Source organism: Pseudophryne corroboree, chromosome 6 (genome assembly GCF_028390025.1).
Source record: "Pseudophryne corroboree isolate aPseCor3 chromosome 6, aPseCor3.hap2, whole genome shotgun sequence".
Taxonomy (NCBI): Eukaryota; Metazoa; Chordata; class Amphibia; order Anura; family Myobatrachidae; genus Pseudophryne; species Pseudophryne corroboree.
The window spans coordinates 742182290-742205974 of record NC_086449.1 but is presented as its reverse complement, the minus strand read 5'-3'; the positions used below and the strand labels follow the sequence as shown (position 1 = coordinate 742205974).

The following is a 23685-nucleotide window of genomic DNA, read 5'->3' as shown; positions in this document are numbered from 1 at the left end:
GTTGTATATTATTTAATCTTCAAAGGAAAGGGGATGTGGCAGCAAACGAGATATAAGAGCCAGATTCATTTAATCCTTAAGTGTCTTTAGCTCCAGAATGGTTGGCTGGCAAAACTAGCCTTAACCAAAAGGACTAGGGTGCTTGACACTGTTATTGGGCTATCCTTAGCTCCTAAACATATGTTAAAATGATATACAGAGAAAAAGTATATACATAACCACAGTCACTCCATGCGCTCTGTATATCGATAGGCAACATACAGTTCAGTGAATATAGGGGGTCATTCCGAGTTGATCGTTCGCTAGCAGTTTTTAGCAGCCGTGCAAACTCATTGTCACCGCCCACTGGGGAGTGTATATTCGCTTTGCAGAAGTGCGAACGCTTGTGCAGCAGAATGCCTGCAAAATCCTTTTGTGCAAAACAAGACCAGCCCCGTAGTTACTCTTCGTGTGCGTTGATTCTAACGATGGAGAGGCACGGCTTTTGACGTCACACACCCACCCAGCGTTCGCCCAGCTACGCCTGCGTATTTTCTGTCACACCTACGTTTTACCAAACACTCCCTGAAAACGGTCAGTTGATACCCAGAAACGCCCACTTCATGTCAATCTCCTTGCGATCGGCGGTTGGAATCGTCGCTAGAACCAGTGCAAAAGCACAAAGGACTTTGTACCTGTATGATGCGCGTGCACATTGCGGTGCATACGCATGCGCAGATTAGCCGTTTTTTTTCCACTGATCGCTATGCAGCGAACAACGGCAGCTAGCGATCAACTCGGAATGACCCCCATAGTCTTTGTTGCGGTTTCAAGTGTGCACAGTGATTATTCTTATTGCTTGGTGCTTTTATAAATTAAAATGAGTTTCTAATCCTCAAGGATTACTATTATAAAAGTCTATGGGGCACTATGTACTAAGTGTTAGAGAGTAAAAATAAGAGGAGAAAAAAGATAAACAGCCAACCAACCAATCAGCTCCTAACTGTAATGTTTCAAACACAGCCTGTAACATGGCAGTTAGGAGCTGATTGGCTGGTACTTTTGCTCTCTCTACTGTATAGCTCCCAAAGGCTTAGTACATCTGTCTTTTTGGCTGCAGTCATGGAGCAACTCAGTAGAGTACAGATAGCCAATGCATCATTTGTACACTGGAGCGGCTTGTTAGTCCTACAGCACACTTAAGTGTGCTGCTGTAGCTAGTTGATTATAGGTAGGTAAGAATGTGGCATCATGTTTTCAAAGCCCCATGATGGCTCCATTATTAACCCCATGGAAGTGCCCTTTCTATTTCTGAAACGCAAACTAGTGATTACATTATGAATAAGGTGTGAATGTTACACTATACTATATATCTTCTATCCTGCCACACCCAATGGTGGAACAAAAATACATACAGATCAAGGCAAACATTATGACTAATACAGAGGAATAGCAGCAGACAATGCTTTTAAAGACTGTGTCAATGGAAATTGTAAATTGAAGGATAGATGGTAGAACAAGTATCGTTACTATGGTAACAAGCTGTCATCATCATAAAAACAACTGTAAGATTACTAAACAGCCAATATAAATTCAAACACAGTCCTGAGAACTTCCCCTAATAACCAAGCTGTGGGTACCGCTAATGAATGAGATTTGTTCTTTTGGATTGTCTTCAGCATTTACAATATACGGTACATGCAGGCATAGTTTTACTTCAATGTCTTCTGGGCATTTATACGTAAACAATAGAGTCTTACATAAATTTTGGCTTGTTTAAATTCCTAAGTTCACATCTGTTAATTTGACTTCCAGACCAAAAACCTATCTCCAAGTAGTAATATACAGTATGATGGTATAAAGATAGTGTTTGTGTCACTAGTACAACTTAGTAATGTTAGTGTTATAATGTTGTAAAACATACTAACACAGGGTCTCATAGATATTTTTAAGGCTAGCACCCACATTGACATTAATACAAGCCCACCATGAGGGTCCTTACAAACTGACTCATCATAAACTGGCCTTCCTATGTCACCCAGCACTTTGCTTCCTTCCAGCCAAGGTGAACAGAACATTAATGGATGTTGTCATAGGGACCATTATTAGTTCTTAGTAAGAAAAGCTAGACATTTTAAAGAACAAATTAGCTACTATGTCTGTTTTATATTTAAATAGAAACAATAGGGATAAAAAAACGTTTATGTATTCGAAAAATTCTCATTCAAAATGTAGACCCTTATCAAGCTCAAGAAAAAGAAAAAAACTTGTGTAGAGTATGAAGAATGTCCAAGCCTGGGAAACAGAAATTAAATGAATTAGGGTTCAAGGCAAAGCTGGCAACTTTCAAGTGATAAATAGCCATCATTAAGTGACCCATTAGGCAGCGAATGCCATAGCAAAATTACAGGAGATCTATCACAATTTTTTCAATTACTTATTTTCCATCTACTAATCAGAACTGTTTTCTTCCTCTTGTTCAGAGATGTAGAAGTCTGTAATATGAATAGGCCATCCTATGCTGCTGAACAAAATATAAATCTAGTTGACAGACTCACCAGAAAGTAGAGGTATCATAATCTGACCTATAGGGAGTTTAGATGACTAGGATTTTTGCAAGTCTCTAAGTCTCTGGTACAATTGTGATCCCAGAAACAGAGAAGGTAGATGGTTAACTGAAAAATAGAATTCTAGCTATATATAAATACTGTGTATATATATATATATATATATAGTAGATCACCCTCAATGCCACTGGAACCCACACTAAAAAAAAATGATGGAGCCACAGCATCCACTCTAAGTCTAAATTCCCCATGAACCCAGGTGGAGATAGTCCCAATAACAGATCAGATGTCAAAATCTATTTCTCAGAATTTTGAAACCCTTCACGAGATTCCACTGATTTTATTAGTAGGTTCACTTGTATATGGAAATCAAAGGGAATTTCCTTTGGTTTGAAAAATAGGAGACCACAAGCAAATATGACTAACTTGTAGCAGTGCCTAAGCAATAAAATAAAACAGAATTTGGAATATGACTATGTAAATGGCAAACATGTCCTAATTCCTACCAAGGCATTCACATGTCCCATCTTTCATCACACTGATGAAGGTTTTTGTGAGGCCTACAGTAGGTTCAGCAAGTTTTGGTTGCCCTACTTCTTTCAATTGACAGCCACCAGTTTATGCACTATGTACTGTAGGTGAACCATCATAAGATCTAATAGTCAATCAAACATTGGTTATCCTATGGCTGCTGCTTGTAGAATGGTTAAGTGGGCCTTGGCCTTGGCTGTAGTCTTGCATAATATCTGTATAGATTCATCCACCATAACCATGCTATTTACCTTCTGTAGAGTAAATGGATAATAGAAGTCACCAAGGATGCACTCATAAAAAGGCATAAGGCTTTAGGCCAAGAGCTATTATACAGGACAAGACAATCCAAGTTGACTATTACTATCCATAATACTGTATAATATCAACTATTCTCATACATCTACATTTTTTAAATGAACATGTAAGTAATGACCTCATCGATTAGGTCGTGATATCAGAACTCACTAATGCAGATTACAGAACATTGGAGAGGGTTAATTTGCCTTGCATTCACCATAATCCACTCTGCTGCCCCCTGTCTGATTTAAATACTCAACAATGACTAAACACAGACATAATCTTAAAATAAAAATTCAAAACAAGTGTATGGTGGGTCTAGAGTATTTGCTTATGCATTCAAAATGGTTGCTACCTACAGTACTTTACACCACTCTCATATATCTTAAATATATGTACATCTGAATGAAATATGAACCATGACCTAGTATAGAACTGTCCTTTATTGTACATCAACCAACCAAATATGTATCAATACTGCATGTTCAATGTTATAGAAAGTACTAACACACTTCATCCAACTTTATTGCATCTTCTGACAATGTTCCATAAAATGTGGTATTTTTCACAAAAGTCAATGGCCATATCTATTTGGTAGTAAAGCCCCTTGTTTAGAACACATCTAATAATATAACTCACCAGCAGATAATTTGTTGCAAAGTTGCCTTGTGCACTAGAAAACATTCCAAATTGTGTTCTACCAAACTAGAGAGGCACACAGATCACCAACTCTACCAAACACAGAGTACCTGCCTAAACGAATCAAAATATGGGTCAGGAAGACAGAAGCGTAAGATAAGCTTACATACAATTTTGGATCATATATGCAGTATTGCATAGTCTACAAACATTCATGGTAAGAAATTTCCATATGAAGTCAATTGTCATTGCTATCAGTATTTGAAGTGAAATTATATAAAATATATTTATATACTGTACACGCACACGTGATGTTTTATTCTTTTCATTTACTTACAAAGGACTGCATTAAGGGCATAATATGCAATTTAAAGTTGTAAACCCTTCATTGTATCCTTTAAACATATCAACATATAGAAACACAAATGCATCTCTTCAGTTTCAAAAGGTCAGTAGATTATACCAGTCAACAAAAAATTATTAGATTAAATATTTATTTTTCTATATAAGAATATTAAATGTGAAGATCTTAAGGCACCCAACAACCAATAATTTTCAGTTCTGTGGGGCCATCTTAAGACTCCAGGTCTAATTTCACTAGTCCCAAAAAAATAATAGTAATCACGTGACATAGATCTGTTCCCAGTGAACCAGCATTGGCTATTCAGGAATATCTAGTACAATCCCATTAGCGGAGAATTACCATATACGATTCATATACTCTGCTCATACTGCCTTAAAGTAATTATTGGTGAGACAAAAAAAAAGAAAACAAAAGTGAAGTGTTTCTGTAGAACCTAAGCTTCCAACTTAATGATTGCAAAAACATACATAAATACTCCACTTACACTTTGCTTAATGGTTTTTCAAGCTAGCAAGGTAATTAGCTGAGATCATTCATCGTTTTAATACCCCAGCTTCCCTTTAGCGTTTAGTCATAATCATTTATTATGCCCATGCATGTAGGAATAACTTTGCCATCAGTCATGTTTATTATTTTGCATGCCAAAGATTTTCACACTTTCAATATTTTCATACACCTACCATCCTGCATTGCAATCAAGAGTGTGACATCTATCACTAAGCACTGATAATATTGGTTACACAACCACTCAAGTGTAAACTGATTCTAAACATGAGAATCTAGTACAGACCTTACTGTGCATACAAGACCAACTCTAACCCAACAAATTTAGGAGAAACTGCAACCTTAACTATGGTCTAGACTGCACCCGTAAGTGACATTTTGCACCCTGTTGAATTTAATTTTCTCATTTAAGTAATCATTCTTGTCTCAAAAACAAACCTACAGAAATGTGTTATTTTTAGCTCCAGCTATATATTCTGAAATTTTAAAAAAATTGCAGTTTTTTTTTCCTTTTTTCCCCCTCTACAGTTAACTAAAATAAATAGAGTAATAAAACAGCTTGACATGTCATGAGGAAAAGGACGTTATTTTTGGATACCACACTCTATTAAGTAACTTTTTATGCATGTGGAAATGGTATGTTCAGAATGAGTATGCCCAGGAGATTACTGGTATAGTAAATAACCCTATCACCGCACTTCCACAAGAACACTTACAGTATCCAGCACATGTGCAATGTCGCGTTGTAAAAAAAAAAAAAATACACAAACAATGGCGGCAAATGTTTAACTAAGCTGGCAGCTTAAGTGCATTACCTGAGCTGGAAGGCAGCAAGGGAAGAAATTTTGACTGCTTTTGTCAAGGGCTAGAACTTGCCTATGGGGTGAATAAGGTGTGTTGGAGCTGGTTCTGCATTCTTCCTGTAAACTGCCTTTTAAAAATGTCTGTTGTTTTTTTTTTTTTACTTTTTTTTAATAATCTAATTCTTTCTAATTCTTTCCTAGCTGAGAATATATCATCTCAAATAGAACACACACACTATATATCTCCTGCAAAACAGCCCAGCAGAATCTTTGGCAAACATAACTTCAATATAAAGACTATATTCCTCAATGACTCTTAAATTAGATTTTATTTAATAATTTTAATATAGAGAAGTAAAATAAAATTACATTTTTATTAAATGTATATAAGGTCCACCTCTCCAGGTAATTCGTCTTACCGTGATGGTTGGATTAACCATGGCATCCGTGTAAATCTATTAAGAAACATCGACATGAAGCTGTAGTTTGCTGGAAGTATATTCATTCAGAGTATTAAAGTTGCTTTTGCCAGGGTTGTACAAAGCGTTCCGAGTTGCTCTATGGGTGAGGAGTCTTAAAACTCTGAGTCTTGTGAACATAATCTGCTCGATTATACCTAACCAGCCCAGCCAGATGGCTTGGTGCTCTACAGCGTAACCCTTTCCCTGCCAGGTGCCTGAGCCACACTGTACAGAATCTCAGCAACTCTTACTTTTGTTTCACCATGCCAAATGCCAAAAAGTGTCATTTAAAAAACAAAACAAATGTATTTTGTGAAGTATAAAGGAATTAAAAATTTTTTTTTACAGTATTTTAATTTATCCACATTGTGTTTGCAATTTTGATGGTGGCAAATGCCTTCTTACGTCTTTTTTTATTTTTTAAAGAAATAGATGCTTATTAAACTAACAAAAAAATAATAATTCAATATTAAATAATATTTTTTAGAAATTTTATTCCGTTGACCTATTCTGGGTGACTTGTTTCTACTTAACTTGTCCTGTTATAAAAAAAAAAAAAAAATCTACATAATTCAATCAATCAATCACTCAATCAATTAATCACTTGTGATTTAAAATGAACAACAAATTAATAAGTAAATGCACTCAGTTTTATACCACATGCCTGTAAGACGGAGCATATTTGACACACACAGCTGAATGTACTGTAATAAGCGATAAACTCTTTATAAAATGAGTTCTTGTAGGATATTTCTATTACGAACTGTCAGCAAAAAAAAAAAAAACAACGGAAAAAAAACAAACATTACTTATGACCACAAGCAAATTGTACATATGGGTCATAATTTTGAGGGGTATTATGTGACACCTTTCATGGCTAATATATCCGAGAATAGCATGAGGGTTTTCTAAATTCCGATCAAAACCCATAGCTACAAAAACCATAATTTTTGTATCAAAAATCAATGTGGGCATGTGTCAAAATACATGTGTTAGTAAATCAGCCGGGTAGCAATAAGAGGTCATGTATATTCTTGCAATCGCTAAGTGGACCTTCAAATACCTGTTAGAGACTGAAAGCATTGGGTTACATTGAAATTAGGAGTAGTCTTTTCTATTCCACTTTCCCAAAACTCCTTTTGTTCCCGAGTATATCCATTTCCAGTTTCCCCTTTTGCATCTTCAAATATCTTTTGGCATTTTGACCCTACCTGTGCCCTCTTTTCAGGAAATCCTACACCCTCTTCTGGGTCTAGGATTCTCAGTAGGGTAAATTTCACTTTGAATCTGAAGAATTTTCCCAATCAGACGAAAGACACAAAAAGGCTCAAAAGAAATATGCTCTATACAAATTGCCCTGGTCTGATCATCCCTCGCTGTTCTACTTGTTACACTTGAAAGCTCGCAATCAAATTGAACAGAAGTATCAGCCAACCACTCCTCAGAGGAAAATCGTTTGAAAAGCGGCTTCTCGGTAGCTAGCAATGTCAATGGTCTGAGCATTTTTCTGAGTCCTCAAAAGTTGAAAGAAAAAATTGCAAAGAGTAAAAAGATGTCCTAGCGCAGTGAAAGTGACTACTCAACATGAGTACTAACAACCGATCAGGGAGTTCAAACAAGCCAAGTCAAACGAGCTGCTGTGAAAGAGGTGGCTGGCAAATATCAAAATATGTTTTCTCCTTGGAATACACCACCCCCTGGGTAGTGAGTGACAGATTAAGCCTTCCAATGCCGCATTTGGAGAGAAGGATTGCTGGACAGTGATGAACGAAAGTCAACCAATATTGGTGGCGACCAAAAGGGTTAAAACGGATGCAGATAATGACGAGCCACTATGAGATTCTTTCATCCCAGCAATCCTTATGAAAAGCTGGCTATGATAAGCAGTGAACACAGCTCATAGCTATTACAGCTTTCGAGAGAGAGAGAGAGAGAGACAGAGAGGGAGAGAGAGAGAAAGAGACGTGGACCAAAGCTGACTTTCTATTGCATAAGGATTGTTAAGGGGAGGGCGGGGGGCTTGGGATCCTGAGCATAAGTGTGTGTGTGTATGTGTGTGAGTTAGGGGAAAAATGTGTGTACTGTATACATTTGCAAGCAAACAACACGCCTTGTAATGTGATAGCTGACAGCTTAAACTTGCCAAATACTGTATGTCTACAAAAAAATTCTAAAAAAAAAAGAAAGAACAGAACAGTTTTCAGGATGGCTGAAACATTTCAACACCAAACGTGTTTAAAGTGTTTCAAGATTGATATCTTTGATCAGGCTGCAAGTGCACTTTATCTTAATCATACCAGCTCTTTGAAATGGTCTCTGGATTTTATAATTTTTTCTTTTTTTTTTTTCTAGATAGTAGATTTTAATTATTATATTATTATTATTATTATTATTATTATTATTATTATTGTTGTTGTTATTATTATTATTACATATATAGTTTTTTTGTTTGTTTATTGTATCCGTGTGATATTGTACTAACGGTAATCAGAGGCATGGATGCTTTATTTAAAAAAAGTTTCTTATTCAAAATGTACAAGTTCTACAGCTGTAGTGTCACTGTGTATATGTACTTGAAAGACTGATACGCTGTCCAAAGGAAAGCAGTTAAGACGTGTTATAATCCAGATCCGATTTTGTTAGGCCCTTCCTTGGGAATTAACTGCCTTATATTTTTAAGTACAGTACCTTACTCTAACATTGTCAATAAACAAGTAACACAGTGCACTTGTACTGAAATACACCCCAGCTTTCACCGTTCAGAAGGAATTGTATACGTTTCCACGGGCTATTTCAGTTATTTAGCCAAATATACATACAATACTATGTGTATTTTGTCTCTTTGTCCTTCATTTCATTAACACGTGGTTCAGCACAAATGAGCACCTACTGCAAGTGTAAAAATGTAAAGCCGAAAGTGAAATGTAGGCCTTTGTCTTCTGCAACAGCGCCGCTATGTGGCGGAAAAGAATGGTGCAGGAAAGGGACCGTACGCTCTAGCAGGCAGCGTGATTTTGGAAAATAATAGGGCAACGATGCACAAACTTAGCCATTCACTTGTCGTTTTTTTTCGTAACTTATTCAGCAGCAGTTTTAAAGCTAGCCATGTATTTAAAACGTGTGTACCATTATATTCATTCTTTTCACTCGCATTAATGTGAGTTAAAGAGTTCAAGAGTGTTAAGTGGTTGAAAAGATTAGTAATACTATTTATAGGACAGCTTTTTAACCCCCTCATGACAGGAGGTCATTTATGGTTACTGTATGCGATTATCATTAGACCACATTTTACAATTTGTTCAGTGTGTTCTCAAGTGTTTTTGTTTTTTTCCGGGTGGTTGAGGAATATGAGTGCAAGTTTTCCATTAGAACATTAGTTTGATTTTTAAATATTTTTGTTGTATGTCTAGATATTTACTTTAAGTTATATTGGTGCTGATTCGGAGGTGGGCACTAATTGCATAGCTAAGTGTGCTCTTTGTATGCAGTGGTGATCTGAAAGTCTGCAAATGACGCAGGAGACGCCTTGGGTTAAAAGATGCCCACTGCAGGATTCTGCAATCTGTTGCTGCATCTGTGGATGCAGTGTCAGATCAACTGCATGACTATTGGACATCTAAGTCAGTGGTTCTCAACCTCGGTCCTCAAGTACCCCCAACAGTTCATGTTTTCCAGGTCTCCTCACAGGATTCCAAGTGAAATAATTTGCTCCACCTGTGGGTCTTTTATAATGTGTCGGTGAGTAATGAATACACCTCTTCAACTTCTAAGTGACCTGGAAAACATGAACTGTTGGGGGTACTTGAGGAACAAGGTTGAGAACCACGGATCTAAGTGACCCTCAGGATACTCAGGATGTCCACTGAAATCAGTGGAGCTGTGTGTGAGCTTCAGCGCACACCTGTTTTTTAGAATGCTGTCTGTTGCCGCCTCCAAGCACAAGTCAACCATACTACAGTGTTTGCAGGGACATAGCAGCCCCAGAGTCAGATTGAGGGGGGGTGCAGGAGAGACTGTACCCCAGGCCCCCCTATGTCAGAGGGCCACCCAGCTGGAACACAAAGACATCGCCAGCTCTCCCTCTTGTGCAGCAGCAGAAGGAGGAACCAGGCAGATGGAATGCAAGGAAAGTGTGCAGATCAGGCAGAGACACAGGGTTATCAGGTTTCATGAAATGCCGATGGAGCTTCCTGACCAGATGAAAAATAGGAGGGGGTGGGCTGTAAGTAACCCAGGGATCACACCCATGCACAGCTGGCAAGTTGATGTTTCTGGGTCCTCTGTAATCTGTTATCTGATGAGAGCATTTGGTACTGGAGAGAGAGACACAGATAGAGTCCTGTCCCAATGTGTAATTACTACAGAGACTGCTACTATTCTTGCTTTTGAAAAGATAGATGATACATTTTATTTTTCCATGTGTATTTTAAGGCTGTTAAAGTTGTCTTTGTTCCACTGCAAGAAAACTGTGTAAAATAGTTGTCTCTCAATTATGTAGAGCTATAAACAGCTCCCAGACATGATAAAACCATTAGTTTAAATCGAAAATACACCATTGGTTTAAATGTAATACAGTATACAGAGGCGTCACTGGGTGTGGTGACACCCGGTGCGCACTCTGCACTGCTCCCCCCGCACTGAAAGGGGGTGTGGCATAGCAAAAGGGGCGTGATCTTATGGATATCTCCTTTTCGTCACTCCAGGGGTGTCTCCAGCATCCCCGGAGATGCTGGCCGCCCCCCGGAGACTAGGCTATGTGGGTGCCGGCCCTTCATCTGTGACAGGAGCCGAGTGCTGCTTGCTCCCCTTGCAGCCTTACCCTAACCCCCCCCCCCCCGGGTGGTGTTTAAACCTAACTCCGCTCCCTTACCCAGGGGCGCTGTAACAGAGGAGGGGGCCTGTGTGCACCTTCAAGTGGGCCTCCTCTTTTGCACGGTGCAGTAGTCTACTGCGCATGCGCAGGTCTCCGGAAACATGGCGCCTGCCATGTTCCGGAGACCAATTTGGCTACTGCGCATGTGCGGCGGCCAATTTGGCAATGATTTTCTATACGAGAGCAGCGCCCGACACTGGACTCCGGAAAGGTGAGTATTAAAATGTGGGTGCAGAGTGTGCAGTGTAGGCCGCCCTGGACCCAGTGGTCCATGTGCACTGCACACATTACACCCATTACAGAAACGCCAATGCCCTTACTCCTTAAAGTTCAAAGTTTATTGTCATCAGCCAACACGTTGACAGACTAATGAAATTTCATCTGTCTGTTGGCTAATGACAATAAACTTTAAACTTTTAAACCCCCCCTCCCCACAGCCAAACCCTAACCCTCCTGTTCGGGATTCCGGTATGGGTGTTCTGACGGGTGTCGGAAAAGACCTGGTTTTGTCATGTACATATTTGCCAAATAACAGAACGCTCACAAAATCTCTTACTTCCTCATTCTCACACCCTATTACCCCCCCCCCCCCTTCCCACACACACCCCCCCCCCATGTTTGTTTCGGTGATGCAATATATAAGGTAAAATTATGCCCTACGGGGTTAACCTTGACAAAGGATCTGGTCAAGATCTGGTGTTGGAATAAAATTGCAGCTTTTGCTGGAGTTTAAAAGCTCATTGGATGCACATTTGGCTTCTTATACTGTGACCAGGGCTAAAAATAGGATTTTAATTACCAACCGGCAAATCCTTTTCTCGTAGTCCATAAGGGATATTGGGGAATTAGTATGATGGGGTATAGATGGGGTCCAAAGGAGCCGGAGCACTTTAAATTTCTTCAACTGGGTGTGCTGGCTCCTCCCCTCTATGCCCCCTCCCACAGGCAGTTATAGGTAAATAGTACCTGAAGGAGAATGGACACAAGGAGAATGGACAAACTTGAGAGAAGCAGCATAACAACAATGAGTGGTGAGATTCACACACCAATAACATAAAACGACCAGCAACGGCTAGTAAGAAAACAGCAACAACTGAACAGGTAACCCTATAAGAGAAAACCTACAGAAAAGTCAACGCACTGAGGCGGGCGCCCAATACAGGTTGAGTATCCCATATCCAAAATGCTTGGGACCAGAAGTATTTTGTATATCGGATTTTTCCGTATTTTGTAATAATTGCTTACCATAATGAGATATCATGGTGATGGGACCCAAGTCTCAGCACAGAATGCATTTATGTTCCATATACACACAGCCTGAAGGTCATCTTAGCCAATATTTTTAATAAATTTGTGCATTAAACAAAGTGTGTGTACATTCACACAATTCATTTATGTTTTATATACACCTTATACACACAGCCTGAAGGTCATTTAATACTATATTTTTAATAACTTTGTGTATTAAACAAAATTTGTGTACATTAATCTATCAGAAAACAAAGGTTTCACTATCTCAGTCTCAATCCCGAAATTCCGTATTTCGGAATATTCTGTATTTCGGAATATTTGGATATGGGATACTCAACCTGTATCCCTTATGGACTATGAGAAAAGGATTTACCGGCAGGTAATTAAAATCCTATTTTCTCTAGCATCCATAAAGGATATTGGGGAATTAGTACAACGGGGATGTCCCAAAGCTTCTAGAACGGGCAAGAATGTGCGGAGACATCTGCAGCACCGCCTGCCCAAACTGGGTGTCCTCTTTGGCCAGGGTATCATTCTGTAGAACTTCACAAAGGTGTTCTTCCCCGACCAGGTAGCAGCTCGGCATAGTGGCAAGGCCGAGACTCCACGGGCAGCCGCCCAGGAATACACCACTAATCTCATAGAGTGGGCCTTCAGAGACTGTGGAACGGGTAAAGCTGCCGACACATAGGCCTGTTGGATAGTAAACCTAAGCCAACGAGCAATGGACTGCTTAGAAGCAGGGCAACCCATTTTCTGCGCATCATAAAACACAAACAAGGAATCCGTCTTTCTGATCCGAGCTGTTCTTTTGATATAGATCCTCAAGGATCGCACAACATTCAATGCCTCCAGAGGAGCAGAAGTGCCAGAATCTGACGGAACCACAATAGGTTGATTTAAGTGGAACACAGAAATGACCTTTGGCAGGAATTACTGCCTAGTCCTAAGCTCCACTCTGTCCTCATAAAAGACCAAGTAGCGACCTTTACACAATAAGGCCCCCAATTCTGAGACACACCGAGCAGAAGCCAGGGCCAGTAACATCACCGTCTTCCACGTGAGGTACTTGTCTTCTACCATCATCAGAGGTTCAAACCAGGAGGACTATAGAAATTCAAACACTACATTCAAATCCAAGGGTGCCGTGGGTGGCACAAAAGGAGGTTGTATTTGGAGTGTCAAAGTCGGAAAATATTACAGTACACACATCACGTACAAACACCACATAGATGGCCTCCGTGCGCGTACTTATTTGGCCGTGCGTGCACATATTCGCAAATTGCATATGATCGCTCACACGGTCGTGCTTGTTGGCGCATGGTATGAGTTATTACGGAGGCATTTGTACTTGCATGGATAAGCCACAAAGACATATCATATATTTAATCCATATATTGCATAAATCACCCACTGTCTGCTCATCCTTCTAATAGCATGAAGATGGTTCGCACATAAATTATCCTCCCAGAAACTAAAATACAATGTACCAGATGGCCTTATTTATGCAAAGCTTTGAAATCCTATGAAGAAGGCAAATGCCTTTGGTTACCCTTATTGTTCTAGAGTTGTCCAGTATCTGTCGAAGACAATAAATACTGGATTGTCATTGTCTTATCTGAAGACAGGACAAACAGAAAGACAATATCCAGGAACCTAGGTTGACTGAAGAGAAACTCAATTAGCAATAGCTAACAAATTACAAACCAGACATTTAGAAATCTGAGGTAATAACATTCATAGTCTAAACTCTTGGACATGTATATATATATATATATATATATATTCTAACAAATTGTAATAGCAGGAGTGTGTGTGTGTGTATGTATATATATATATATATATAGATAGACAGATAGATAGATAGATAGATAGATATAGATATATATGGCTATATGTATATCTTGAGGATGGAAATAGATAATCATATCATGTGTGGGATCATATTGTTCAGAGTCACATACGCATTAATCTGGTGGGTATATGAATATTGTCACATATTACAACATTAAGTTATTAATAATACCAGATTTATGTATGATTAATGTGATGGGTTTAACTGGTCATGGGGCAGGAACTCAGATGCAAACAACAGAAATCACATCTCTAGTCTTAGCCATCGCCCATCTTGAGCTGACCAATGATCGCCGGTGCACAGGATATGTCCCACCCCCAAACCAATGGAAGAAGAGCACACAGTGTCTATTGTATTATGTTTTGATCTAATGTATAAAAAGCCAGCTGCAGGCCAGGTCACTATCACAGACTCTGAAGGTCATCTCCCTTGATGACTGAGGACCGGCAGAAGCGCAGGCGAAACCAAAACGTATGTACCATTGACTGTAGCCATTTTTCTATTGTATTGTATTGTTGTTTATTGTAACCCCCTTTCAGCAATTATATGTTGGTGTGTCGGAACCCAGCATCTTAAATACAATCTGGTGTCGTGTCTCTTTTCCCTGCTAAAGGTTATAAGTGTATTTCAGTCACACGTGTAGCTGCAAAGTGCTCACGGCGTGTCTTTGGGTGTGTACGCACTGTGTGTACTTTGTACGGCCAGCGCGGCGTTTGTACGCAAAGTGCGTACATGGTACGGGGCTTTGTACGCTAATGGTGTCATAAGTACGTAGGCTGAGGTTTGATCACAGCGGCCGCAGTGGCTCCATTTTAAAGTGTATTTAATGTGTTTTTAAAGTGTTGCTTTTAGTCCTTTATGTAAATCGACGTTTACAATTGGGGGCTCGATCCGGTTTTCACATGTTCACAGACTAGCAGGTCATAGCAGACTTATCTATCAGCAAAAGGTGGAAAGTTATCTATGTAACCTTTTCCTGGTTGGTGGATGTTCTAAAAAACCCTATTTGTGTGCTGTTAGATTGCATCTGCTCTGTCTGGTCTACAGAGGTGCTGATAGAACCCGTAGGTAAACAGGAAAAAAGCTATTTAAAAATCTGTGAAATTTTCTTTGGCGCCAAAAGCGTACACAAAGGGCACCGATACTTTGCATACCCTCTCACATTGTTGCCGCAAGGTTTAGATTGCTAGATTTGTTTAGATCTGTGTGAAACATTTGTTGCTATATACATTTGTTGCTATATAGTTAAATTTGAAATAAAAGTATTTAAGGAAGTAAGTATAAAGCACAACACGCAGGTCTGGCCCAGTCATAAAGGGTTACACAGAACAAGTGTGGGCTGTGCTTGTGAGTTATTATAGTTAGTATTGCTCACATTTATAGAGACTGTGTGGTTTGTTGAATTGCAGACGTACGTTTTGTACACGTGGCTCGGACATAGTACAGGGCCATGCACGCAGCGTAAAAGACACACACGGTCGCGTGTTCACGCAAAGTGCGTAAGAGTGCGGTCGCTAAGTACAAATTACATGATAGTTTCGTTCAATTAAAAGGTGGGATAGTAGCCATGCTACAATAGCACATAACTATCCGGTTTCAAAAGCAGATTAGTATAAGACTTTTATATAAACTGTATTGCCTCTGGGGGAAAAGCTGCCGATCAGAAAGAGTGAAAAATTTTCTGTACAGAAAAGAAAAACAAGGTGTATTTGAGTGAGTGAAAGCGGAGTGAGTGGAGCTGAACCCAGGAACTAGGTGGTCTAGGTGACATTCTGTGGTGGAACACTGGGATAGTAGAGGCCCGGTGGCGTAGGGTTTGCTACCTTGCGTGATTAGAACTAGGTGGTCTAGGTGATCTGGAGTGATCTAGGTGTCCCATACAACTAGGTGATCTCTAGGTGTTTCAGGTGGTCTACAGCAATCGTAGGGCATATAGATAACTAGTATCTATAGGCTGTGCGATTACATTGCATGTCCGTGTGTTCTACACAGCACAACGTGATACCATTGTAACTATAGACAAAGGGGTTTTTCTTTGATAACGTCTGGAAATCTCCCTGGTGGGCTTCCACTGGAAAGGGTGAACAATAGTTATCTAATTTCTCTGTTTTTCACCCTACAAAAAAATTCCAGTGGAAAGATACCGAAAAGGAATTTTTCGCTGCCTCTCTCAGGAAAATATTCCAACAGAACCTCCACCGAAAGAAATTACGGTGCTGTAAGGTCTGATAGGAGCCCTAAGTTGGGTACATTGCCTTCCGCTATCAACAGTGTATCGCAGTACCGGCCAACGTGGGCAAGAGTGGGTGAAAGCGCTCTAAGAACTTTCACCGTCTACTTGCATTGAGTATTTTGGTGTTTGTGGGAATTTTTAGTTATTAAAAAGACCCACAAATATGGGAGCCAGTTGCTCAAGTGAGATACGTTTGTGCAGGGTTCAGGCTGAAGAAGAAAGACCAAAAGGGTCAGCAAGGTTTATCATGTGTGAAAAATATGGTTCACACACTGAAGTTTTTTGCAATGAGTGGGTACGTATGACTGACAAAGATAGGGTATCATTCCCTAGGGTGGGCAGCTTTGAGCCAGAGGTATTACAGAACTTAAGGATAAGGATATGTCTGATAAAATCCAGAAAACAAAGGATTAGACATACAGATTGTTTAAACTTGTGGCAGCAAGAGGGGGATGTGCAAAGGGAATTAGCTCGCACAGCAGGTTCCAAACCTAGCGGGAAAACAATGGCGACCGCACCACCACCACCATATATTGATGGGGAGAAAGTGGATACAAGCAATGGTGCATTGGTACAGGATAGGAAAGTGATAGATAAATGTACTAACGCTAACCCTTGCCAGCTGTATCCCATTTTAAATTTTCCCCAGGACTGTGAGCAGGAAGATGAGCCCAGCACGATATCGGCACTCTCTCTAGCAGCCACCATACAGGATACTCAGGTGGACACGGCCCAACCACCAAGGGTTGTAGCAAGGCCCCCTAGTGGAGGGATAAGTGAGGTCATGTCCACAGGTAAGTACGGCACCATACACTATGCAGAGACTATAGCTCCTCACATTATAGAGTCAAATCAGAATGATTTAATTGAATTAAATCCTGTCAGAGTGATTGCAGTCCCCAATGGGAAGACTGACACTCAGGGAGTAACTCCCATCAGGAACATTGCCATGCATTGTCCTTGGTCCCAGGCAGAGTTAAGGTCAATTATGTCAGTATTTCCCGATCCCAGAAAAGATCTAGTCGGATGCCAGAAGTTCATTAAAGAGTTAGGTAACGCCCATGAGCCCACAAATAAAGATTGGCGAACAGTGCTACGGGTGTGTTTACCCTCAAATATTGACACAGCAAAATTCATAACAGATTGTAAATTAGACGCAGAGGTACCTCTCATTGATGAATACAATCAGGAGAATGTATGGAAAATCAATCTGCAATTAGGAGTGTATTTCCCTACTGTTGTCAAATGGAATAAAATCTTCTCCATAAGACAAAAGGAAGGTGAAACGGCATCCGAATATTTCCATCGGGCACTGCAGGAAATAGCTAGATACACTGGGATTGAGGACATTAAAGATAATGCACACCATAAGGAGGTAGCTGTTTCAGTATTAATGGACGGGTTAAAGGAGGCACTGAGAACAAGAGTGCAAACCTCTCTACCTAATTGCAGAGGTATCTCGGTGGCTGCATTGAGAGAGTCCGCTGTCGAGCCTGATAGGAACATCAGTAAGCACAGGGAGTCGCAAGGGGATAAGCTGATGACGGTAAGTATACAGGCTCTTACAGCAAAACCCCATCAGCCAAAATCCCAGACCCCTGCTGTTTGGAAAAGACAGAGAATATGTTACATTTGTAAAAAGGAAGGACATTTTGCCCAGGATTGTAGGAGCAGTAGGACACATAACGTATACAGACCCCCTAGACCTGAATAAGAACCACACTACAATTCACATAATTGGGATCAGGGACCACATAGGAGAAATTACGAGCCACATACAGGGGAAACAAGGAGGTATCCACCAAGGAGAGACTGGCAGGCCTCCAAAAACTCACAGCTACCCCCCTCACATATCGTAGCTGCCAATGCGCTGCGGGAGGGTCCCATAACACAATAGGGGTTGGGCCACACCTGTAGTCTGCAGCCAGTGAAGTTGATTGCTAGCCTTGGTAGTGAACCTGAGGTCACAGTTGATGTAGCTGGTGTACCATTACCTTTTCTTGTAGATACAGGGATGGCCAGATCAGTGTTGAATTCCACATCAGGTGTAAAGACTACGGAAAAAATGATTTCGGCAATGGGAGTAACAGGAACGGTGCAACAATACCCTTTGAGTAAACCTGCAGAGATTACGATAGGGCCCTTGCAAACCAAACATTCTTTTCTGCTGGCTGCATCGGCTCCGACTAATCTACTCGGCAGAGATCTATTGTGTAAAATGCGGTGTGTCATATACTGTACTCCTGAGGGTGTCTTTTTAGATATACCTGAGAACCATGCTCAAGAAGTACAAGATATACTAGACACCCCTCAAAGGCTAATGTCGCATTCTACTGTTATAGACACGTGTCCATCAAAGGTAGAGGAAATGATCTCGCAAATACCGGGTTCCCTTTGGACCAAAGATGGACAGGACACTGGATTGATGGCGAATGTAGCTCCAATAGCAGTACAAGTAAAAGATGGTAGGATAGCTCCAAAAATCCCTCAGTATCCTCTGAAGCCAGAGGTAGAGTTAGGAGTGTACCCTGTCATAGAGCGGCTGCTACAGCAGGGCATCCTAGTCAGGATGTCCAGCACCGCCAATAGTCCCATACTCCCCGTGAAAAAGAGTGGGGGGAGGGGTTACAGACTAGTGCAGGATCTAAGGGGGGATAAACAAGATAGTTGAGAGCCAATTCCCCGTAGTGCCCAATCCAGCTGTCATCCTCATGCAAATCCCCTCTACTGCAAAATTCTTCACTATCATTGACCTCTGTTCTGCTTTCTTTTCTGTCCCTCTTCACCCTGACAGCCAATACCTCTTCGCTTTTACATACAGGGGAGTACAGTACACCTGGACTCGTCTTCCCCAAGGTTTCATTGACAGCCCGAGTATTTTCTCCCAGGCCTTGCATGACTGTTTACAATCCTTTCAACCTGAGAGTGGATCAGTACTAATACAGTATGTCGATGACTTATTGTTGTGTTCAGACTCACTCGATTCGTCCTTGAAAGATATGAAACAGCTTCTGTTTCATCTTTCCCATACAGGACACAAGGTTTCAAAGGGTTAATTGCAGTTGTGCCGGACCAGGGTCAAATATTTGGGACACTGCTTGACTCAAGGACTTAGACACCTCACCGCTGATAGGATACAGGCGATTCGCGACATGACTGCCACAAACTCAGCAACAGATCCGCACTTTCCTTGGAATGTGTGGGTACTGTCGAAAGTGGATTCCAGGGTTCTCTATACTGGCTTTACCATTGCAAGAAATGGACTCTTCGAACAAACCGGAACATATCTCTCACACAGATGAGTCCGAACTGGCGTTTGAGAGACTCAAACAGTGTCTATCACAGGCACCTGCATTAGGTATGCCAGATTATGAGAAGCCCTTCGAATTGTATGGTACTGAAAGTGCTGGGTGCGCGGCAGGTGTCTTAACACAGAGACATGGTGATGCAAGCAGACCGGTAGCTTACTACAGTGCACAGTTAGACACTGTAGCGCGGTCTCTCCCCACTTGCTTGCGAAGTGTTGCAGTGATAGCTTTGCTGGTAAGTAAAAGCGAGGACGTAGTGTTAGGACATGACCTGACCATTCATACACCTCATGCAGTATCAGCCTTACTAAATTCCGCCCAAACCAGACATGTCTCATCTGCTCGGTTTACAAAGTCGGAATTATCACTGATGGCCCCGGTAAACATCACCATTAAGAGATGCAGCTCACTAAAGCAAGTGTGCCTGGACAGGCACAAAGGGTGGAGGATGAGAATGATGGTGAAGGAGGATTTAGTGCAGATACTGATACGCATGATTGTATGGAATACCTGAATCAAACTTTTACAGCGAGACCTGACATCAGTGACAACCCACTGGAAGGAGTAGACTTTACCTTCTACACTGATGGTAGTTGCCACAGACAGAATCGGGAGACTTGTGCATTGGATATGCAGTTGTATATGACGAAGGTATCATGGAAGCTGAACCCCTTGGCCCACCGCACTCAGCACAAGTTGCTGAGTTGGTCGCCCTAACCAGAGCATGTGAATTGGCAAAGGGTAAGTCAGCTAATATATACACAGACTTTAGGTACGCCTTTGGAGTGGTGCATGATTTTGGAGCCCTATGGCGCCTCAGAAATTTCATGACGGCAGCTGGCACACCTGTAGCGCATGCGTCCCACATCAAAAGGCTTTTGACAGCAATACAAGAACCAGACAGAGTGGCTGTTATCAAGTGCAAAGCACATACAACCAAGACCCAATTTCACTTGGTAACAGCCAGGCAGATGAAGCTGCTAAATCAGCAGCAAGCACCCCCATACAAATGAACATCACATCACTAATGACATTTAACACGGTCAACACACAACAGCTAATTGAAATGCAAAATTTGTGTTCCCTACAGGAAACGGCGGTCTGGAGGTCAAAGGGGTATGGCCAAGAGTCCTCAGGACTTTGGACAGGTGGACACAGTAAACCAGTAGCCCCCAGAGCATGTCTTCCAAGCCTAGCTGAGGCGGCACATGATCTGACACATCTAGGCAAAGACGGTATGTGCAAGCTGGTAAGAGCCTACTGGTGTGCACCAGGATTCTCTTCTCATGCAGGTAAGAGAGCAATGACATGTTTTACTTGCTTGAGGAAGAATATTGGTAAGACAATACCAACAGAGCCATCCCATATCCCTCCGACAGACGGACCTTTTCAGGTAATACAAATCAATTTCATACAGTTACCACCCTGTAGGAATTTGAAATATGTGTTAGTATGTATTGATGTATTTTCCAACTGGGTAGAAGCATTCCCTGCTGCCACAAATACTGCTACGTTCACTGCAAAGAAAATTTAGCAGGAATTTGTGTGTAGATATGGTATCCCTAGAATGATTGAAAGTGATAGGGGTACCCATTTTACAGGTGAAGTCTTTCAGGTCATGTGCAAACTGATGGGAATTAATAGCAAGCTGCATACTCCGTACCGGCCATAGGCGAGTGCAAAGGTAGAAAGAGTGACAGCACTATTAAGAACAAGCTGAGCAAAGTGATGGCTGAAACTGGATTGCTGTGGCCAGAAGCTTTGCCACTAGTGTTGTACAGCATCAGAACCACTCCCAGGTCTCCACTTAACTTATTATCCTTTGAAATTCTTTTTGGTCGACAACCTCATGTAATGATAGACCCCCAGGATGATTTGAAATGCAATAATGAAGTGACTGTGAAATATTTGGTTGGGATGAGCCAGCAGCTGAGAAATCATCAAAGAAATCTAAAGCTGGTGATTCCTGACCTACCGAACAGTAATTGTCATGACATTGAGCCTGGGGATTATGTGATGATTCGAAATTTCTTATGCTCAGGTTGCCTCATAGACAGGTGGCGAGTACGAATTTGTAGGATCTCAGGAGCAGCACATCACTCAAATAAAGGCTGGTATCAGTAAGCGCTCTGGTAGTCATGGAGCTTGGAGGCAATGTGAAGGGTTATTGTCTGATGAATATTGTATTTGTAGGAATTGTGAGAACATAGTCGAAGATGGGTGCATCCACAGATGTCAGTCCAACCTTAATATCGACATGGACCGACATCCGTTGAGTGATTACCACTCATTAGTGGGTAAGGTCTTAAACCAGACAGAATGTTGGGTGTGCTCACAGGTACCTCAAGATCAGAGTAAGTCAGGATTAGTACCATACCCTTTAGCAATAGATGAGGTACTCGAATTACGGGGTGGGAGACCGGTGGACAAGAAATTCAATATCTCCAGGCCCGCTAGCTTGAAGCTCCACCAGTATCATGTAGACAGGTCCTTATTGTGTTTTAATATTTCCAATTACCGAAAACCAGGAAATTGGGAAGTGACGTGGAATAACCAGACAATGACCTTCTCACACAGAGCCGATAAGATACCTATCGACTCTGAACTTATACGCCAGATAGCCAACAGTGGGAGGTATTTTCGGTATAGGTATACACGTGGAAGCAAGACCATGTGGGTTGGAAAAGTATCGTCAGGGTATTGTGCCCATTTCATCCAGCCCGATACTTGTACTGAGCAAATGAGAGAACTAGGGATAGGTTTCTTTACATGGAAAGTTTGCAATATGGTGATGTTACATTTTGTCCCCTATGTTCTCCCACATGATGCCTATTTCATATGTGGGAGGAAAGCATACAAGTGGCTTGCCCTGAGCTCTGAGGGATTGTGTTATATTGGGAGAGTACTACCGGAGGTCATGACCATAACCCACGACAAAATGAAAGACGTTCACCGCAGTGTTTAGGCTCCTTATACTCATACTCATACTCACTATGAACACATTATTAAGGGACACCTCATAGATAGGGCAGAGCACGCAGCCTCTGATTTGATCTACGAATCCACCGGGATTCAGTTCCTTCTCGCATTAGACATCACCCGTACTGCCAGAGGAACTATAAATTATAGGTACATCCATGCGCTAGCGAACTTAATAGATAATATCACTGAGATGTATGATGACACCTTCAGGTATACGGGAAGGGAGTTACAAGCCTACAAGAAGGAACTGATCCAGCACAGGATGGTCCTTAATTATGTTACAGCCATGGCAGGTGGGTACTGTGTTACCCTGGCAACTCAATATGGTGTGAAGTGCTGTACATATATTACGAACAGCACTGACGACCCCACGGAGATTATCGATCAGAAGATGGACGAGATCTTACAGTTGAAGTGGGAGTTCAGGAGGAAGCACAACCTTACCTTAGCAACTGTGGGTAATGAACTGACTGGCTGGGTCTCATGGTTGAACCCCCGCAAATGGTTTTTAGGTTTAAAAGAGTGGGCTCAAAATGTCATTATGAGTGGGGAAGTTTCTCCTTTGTATCCTGGGAGTCGTCATAATTATTGGTTTGATATTTAGGTGTGTTCAATATCTAACGTGGCGCAAGCGCAGCACAAATTTGATGAGTCTAAGGAGCAAGGGCGCTGTTATAGCAGCAGATTTAATTTATGACCCCTCAATAGAGACAGCATTATGATAAGATACAACAAAAGGATAAAAATAACTTGCGCCAACAACAACTGCAACTCGGATCACCGCTCCCAAAGAGCACCACTCCTTGAAACAACACACAACCAAAGAAAATGGGACGGCTCCCAAGCTCTGTTTTTATACGTATGTACGAATCCCTTTCTGTCGGACTTCAACAATGTCAATCCTCAGGAAAGAGAAAAGAAAATATTCATACATTAAATATATTCATATATATGTCCATTCACGTTGATTATCCTTAACTGACCTTTGATTGTGTGTAGAGCATGTAAGAGCATGAACAGTAAGATTACTGAATA

General features: G+C 41.1%; 1 protein-coding gene across 3 annotated transcripts in view; it reads right to left on the bottom strand.

The window, feature by feature from the left end:
* Positions 1-8158, bottom strand: part of NTF3 (neurotrophin 3) — a 90938-nt gene extending 82780 nt beyond the window's left edge. The window contains exon 1 of one of the 3 annotated variants that reach the window (XM_063928497.1): positions 7212-8158. Coding sequence is in view for 1 of the 3 variants with exons in the window: in XM_063928496.1 (XP_063784566.1) it covers positions 6107-6127 (21 nt within the window). In the remaining 2 variants the exon portion in view is untranslated. Of the gene's footprint in view, positions 1-6106; positions 6450-7211 lie in introns of those variants that run through there. The other 2 variants (XM_063928498.1, XM_063928496.1) reach the window with 2 other exon arrangements.
* Between the last annotated feature and the right edge of the window lie 15527 nt (positions 8159-23685).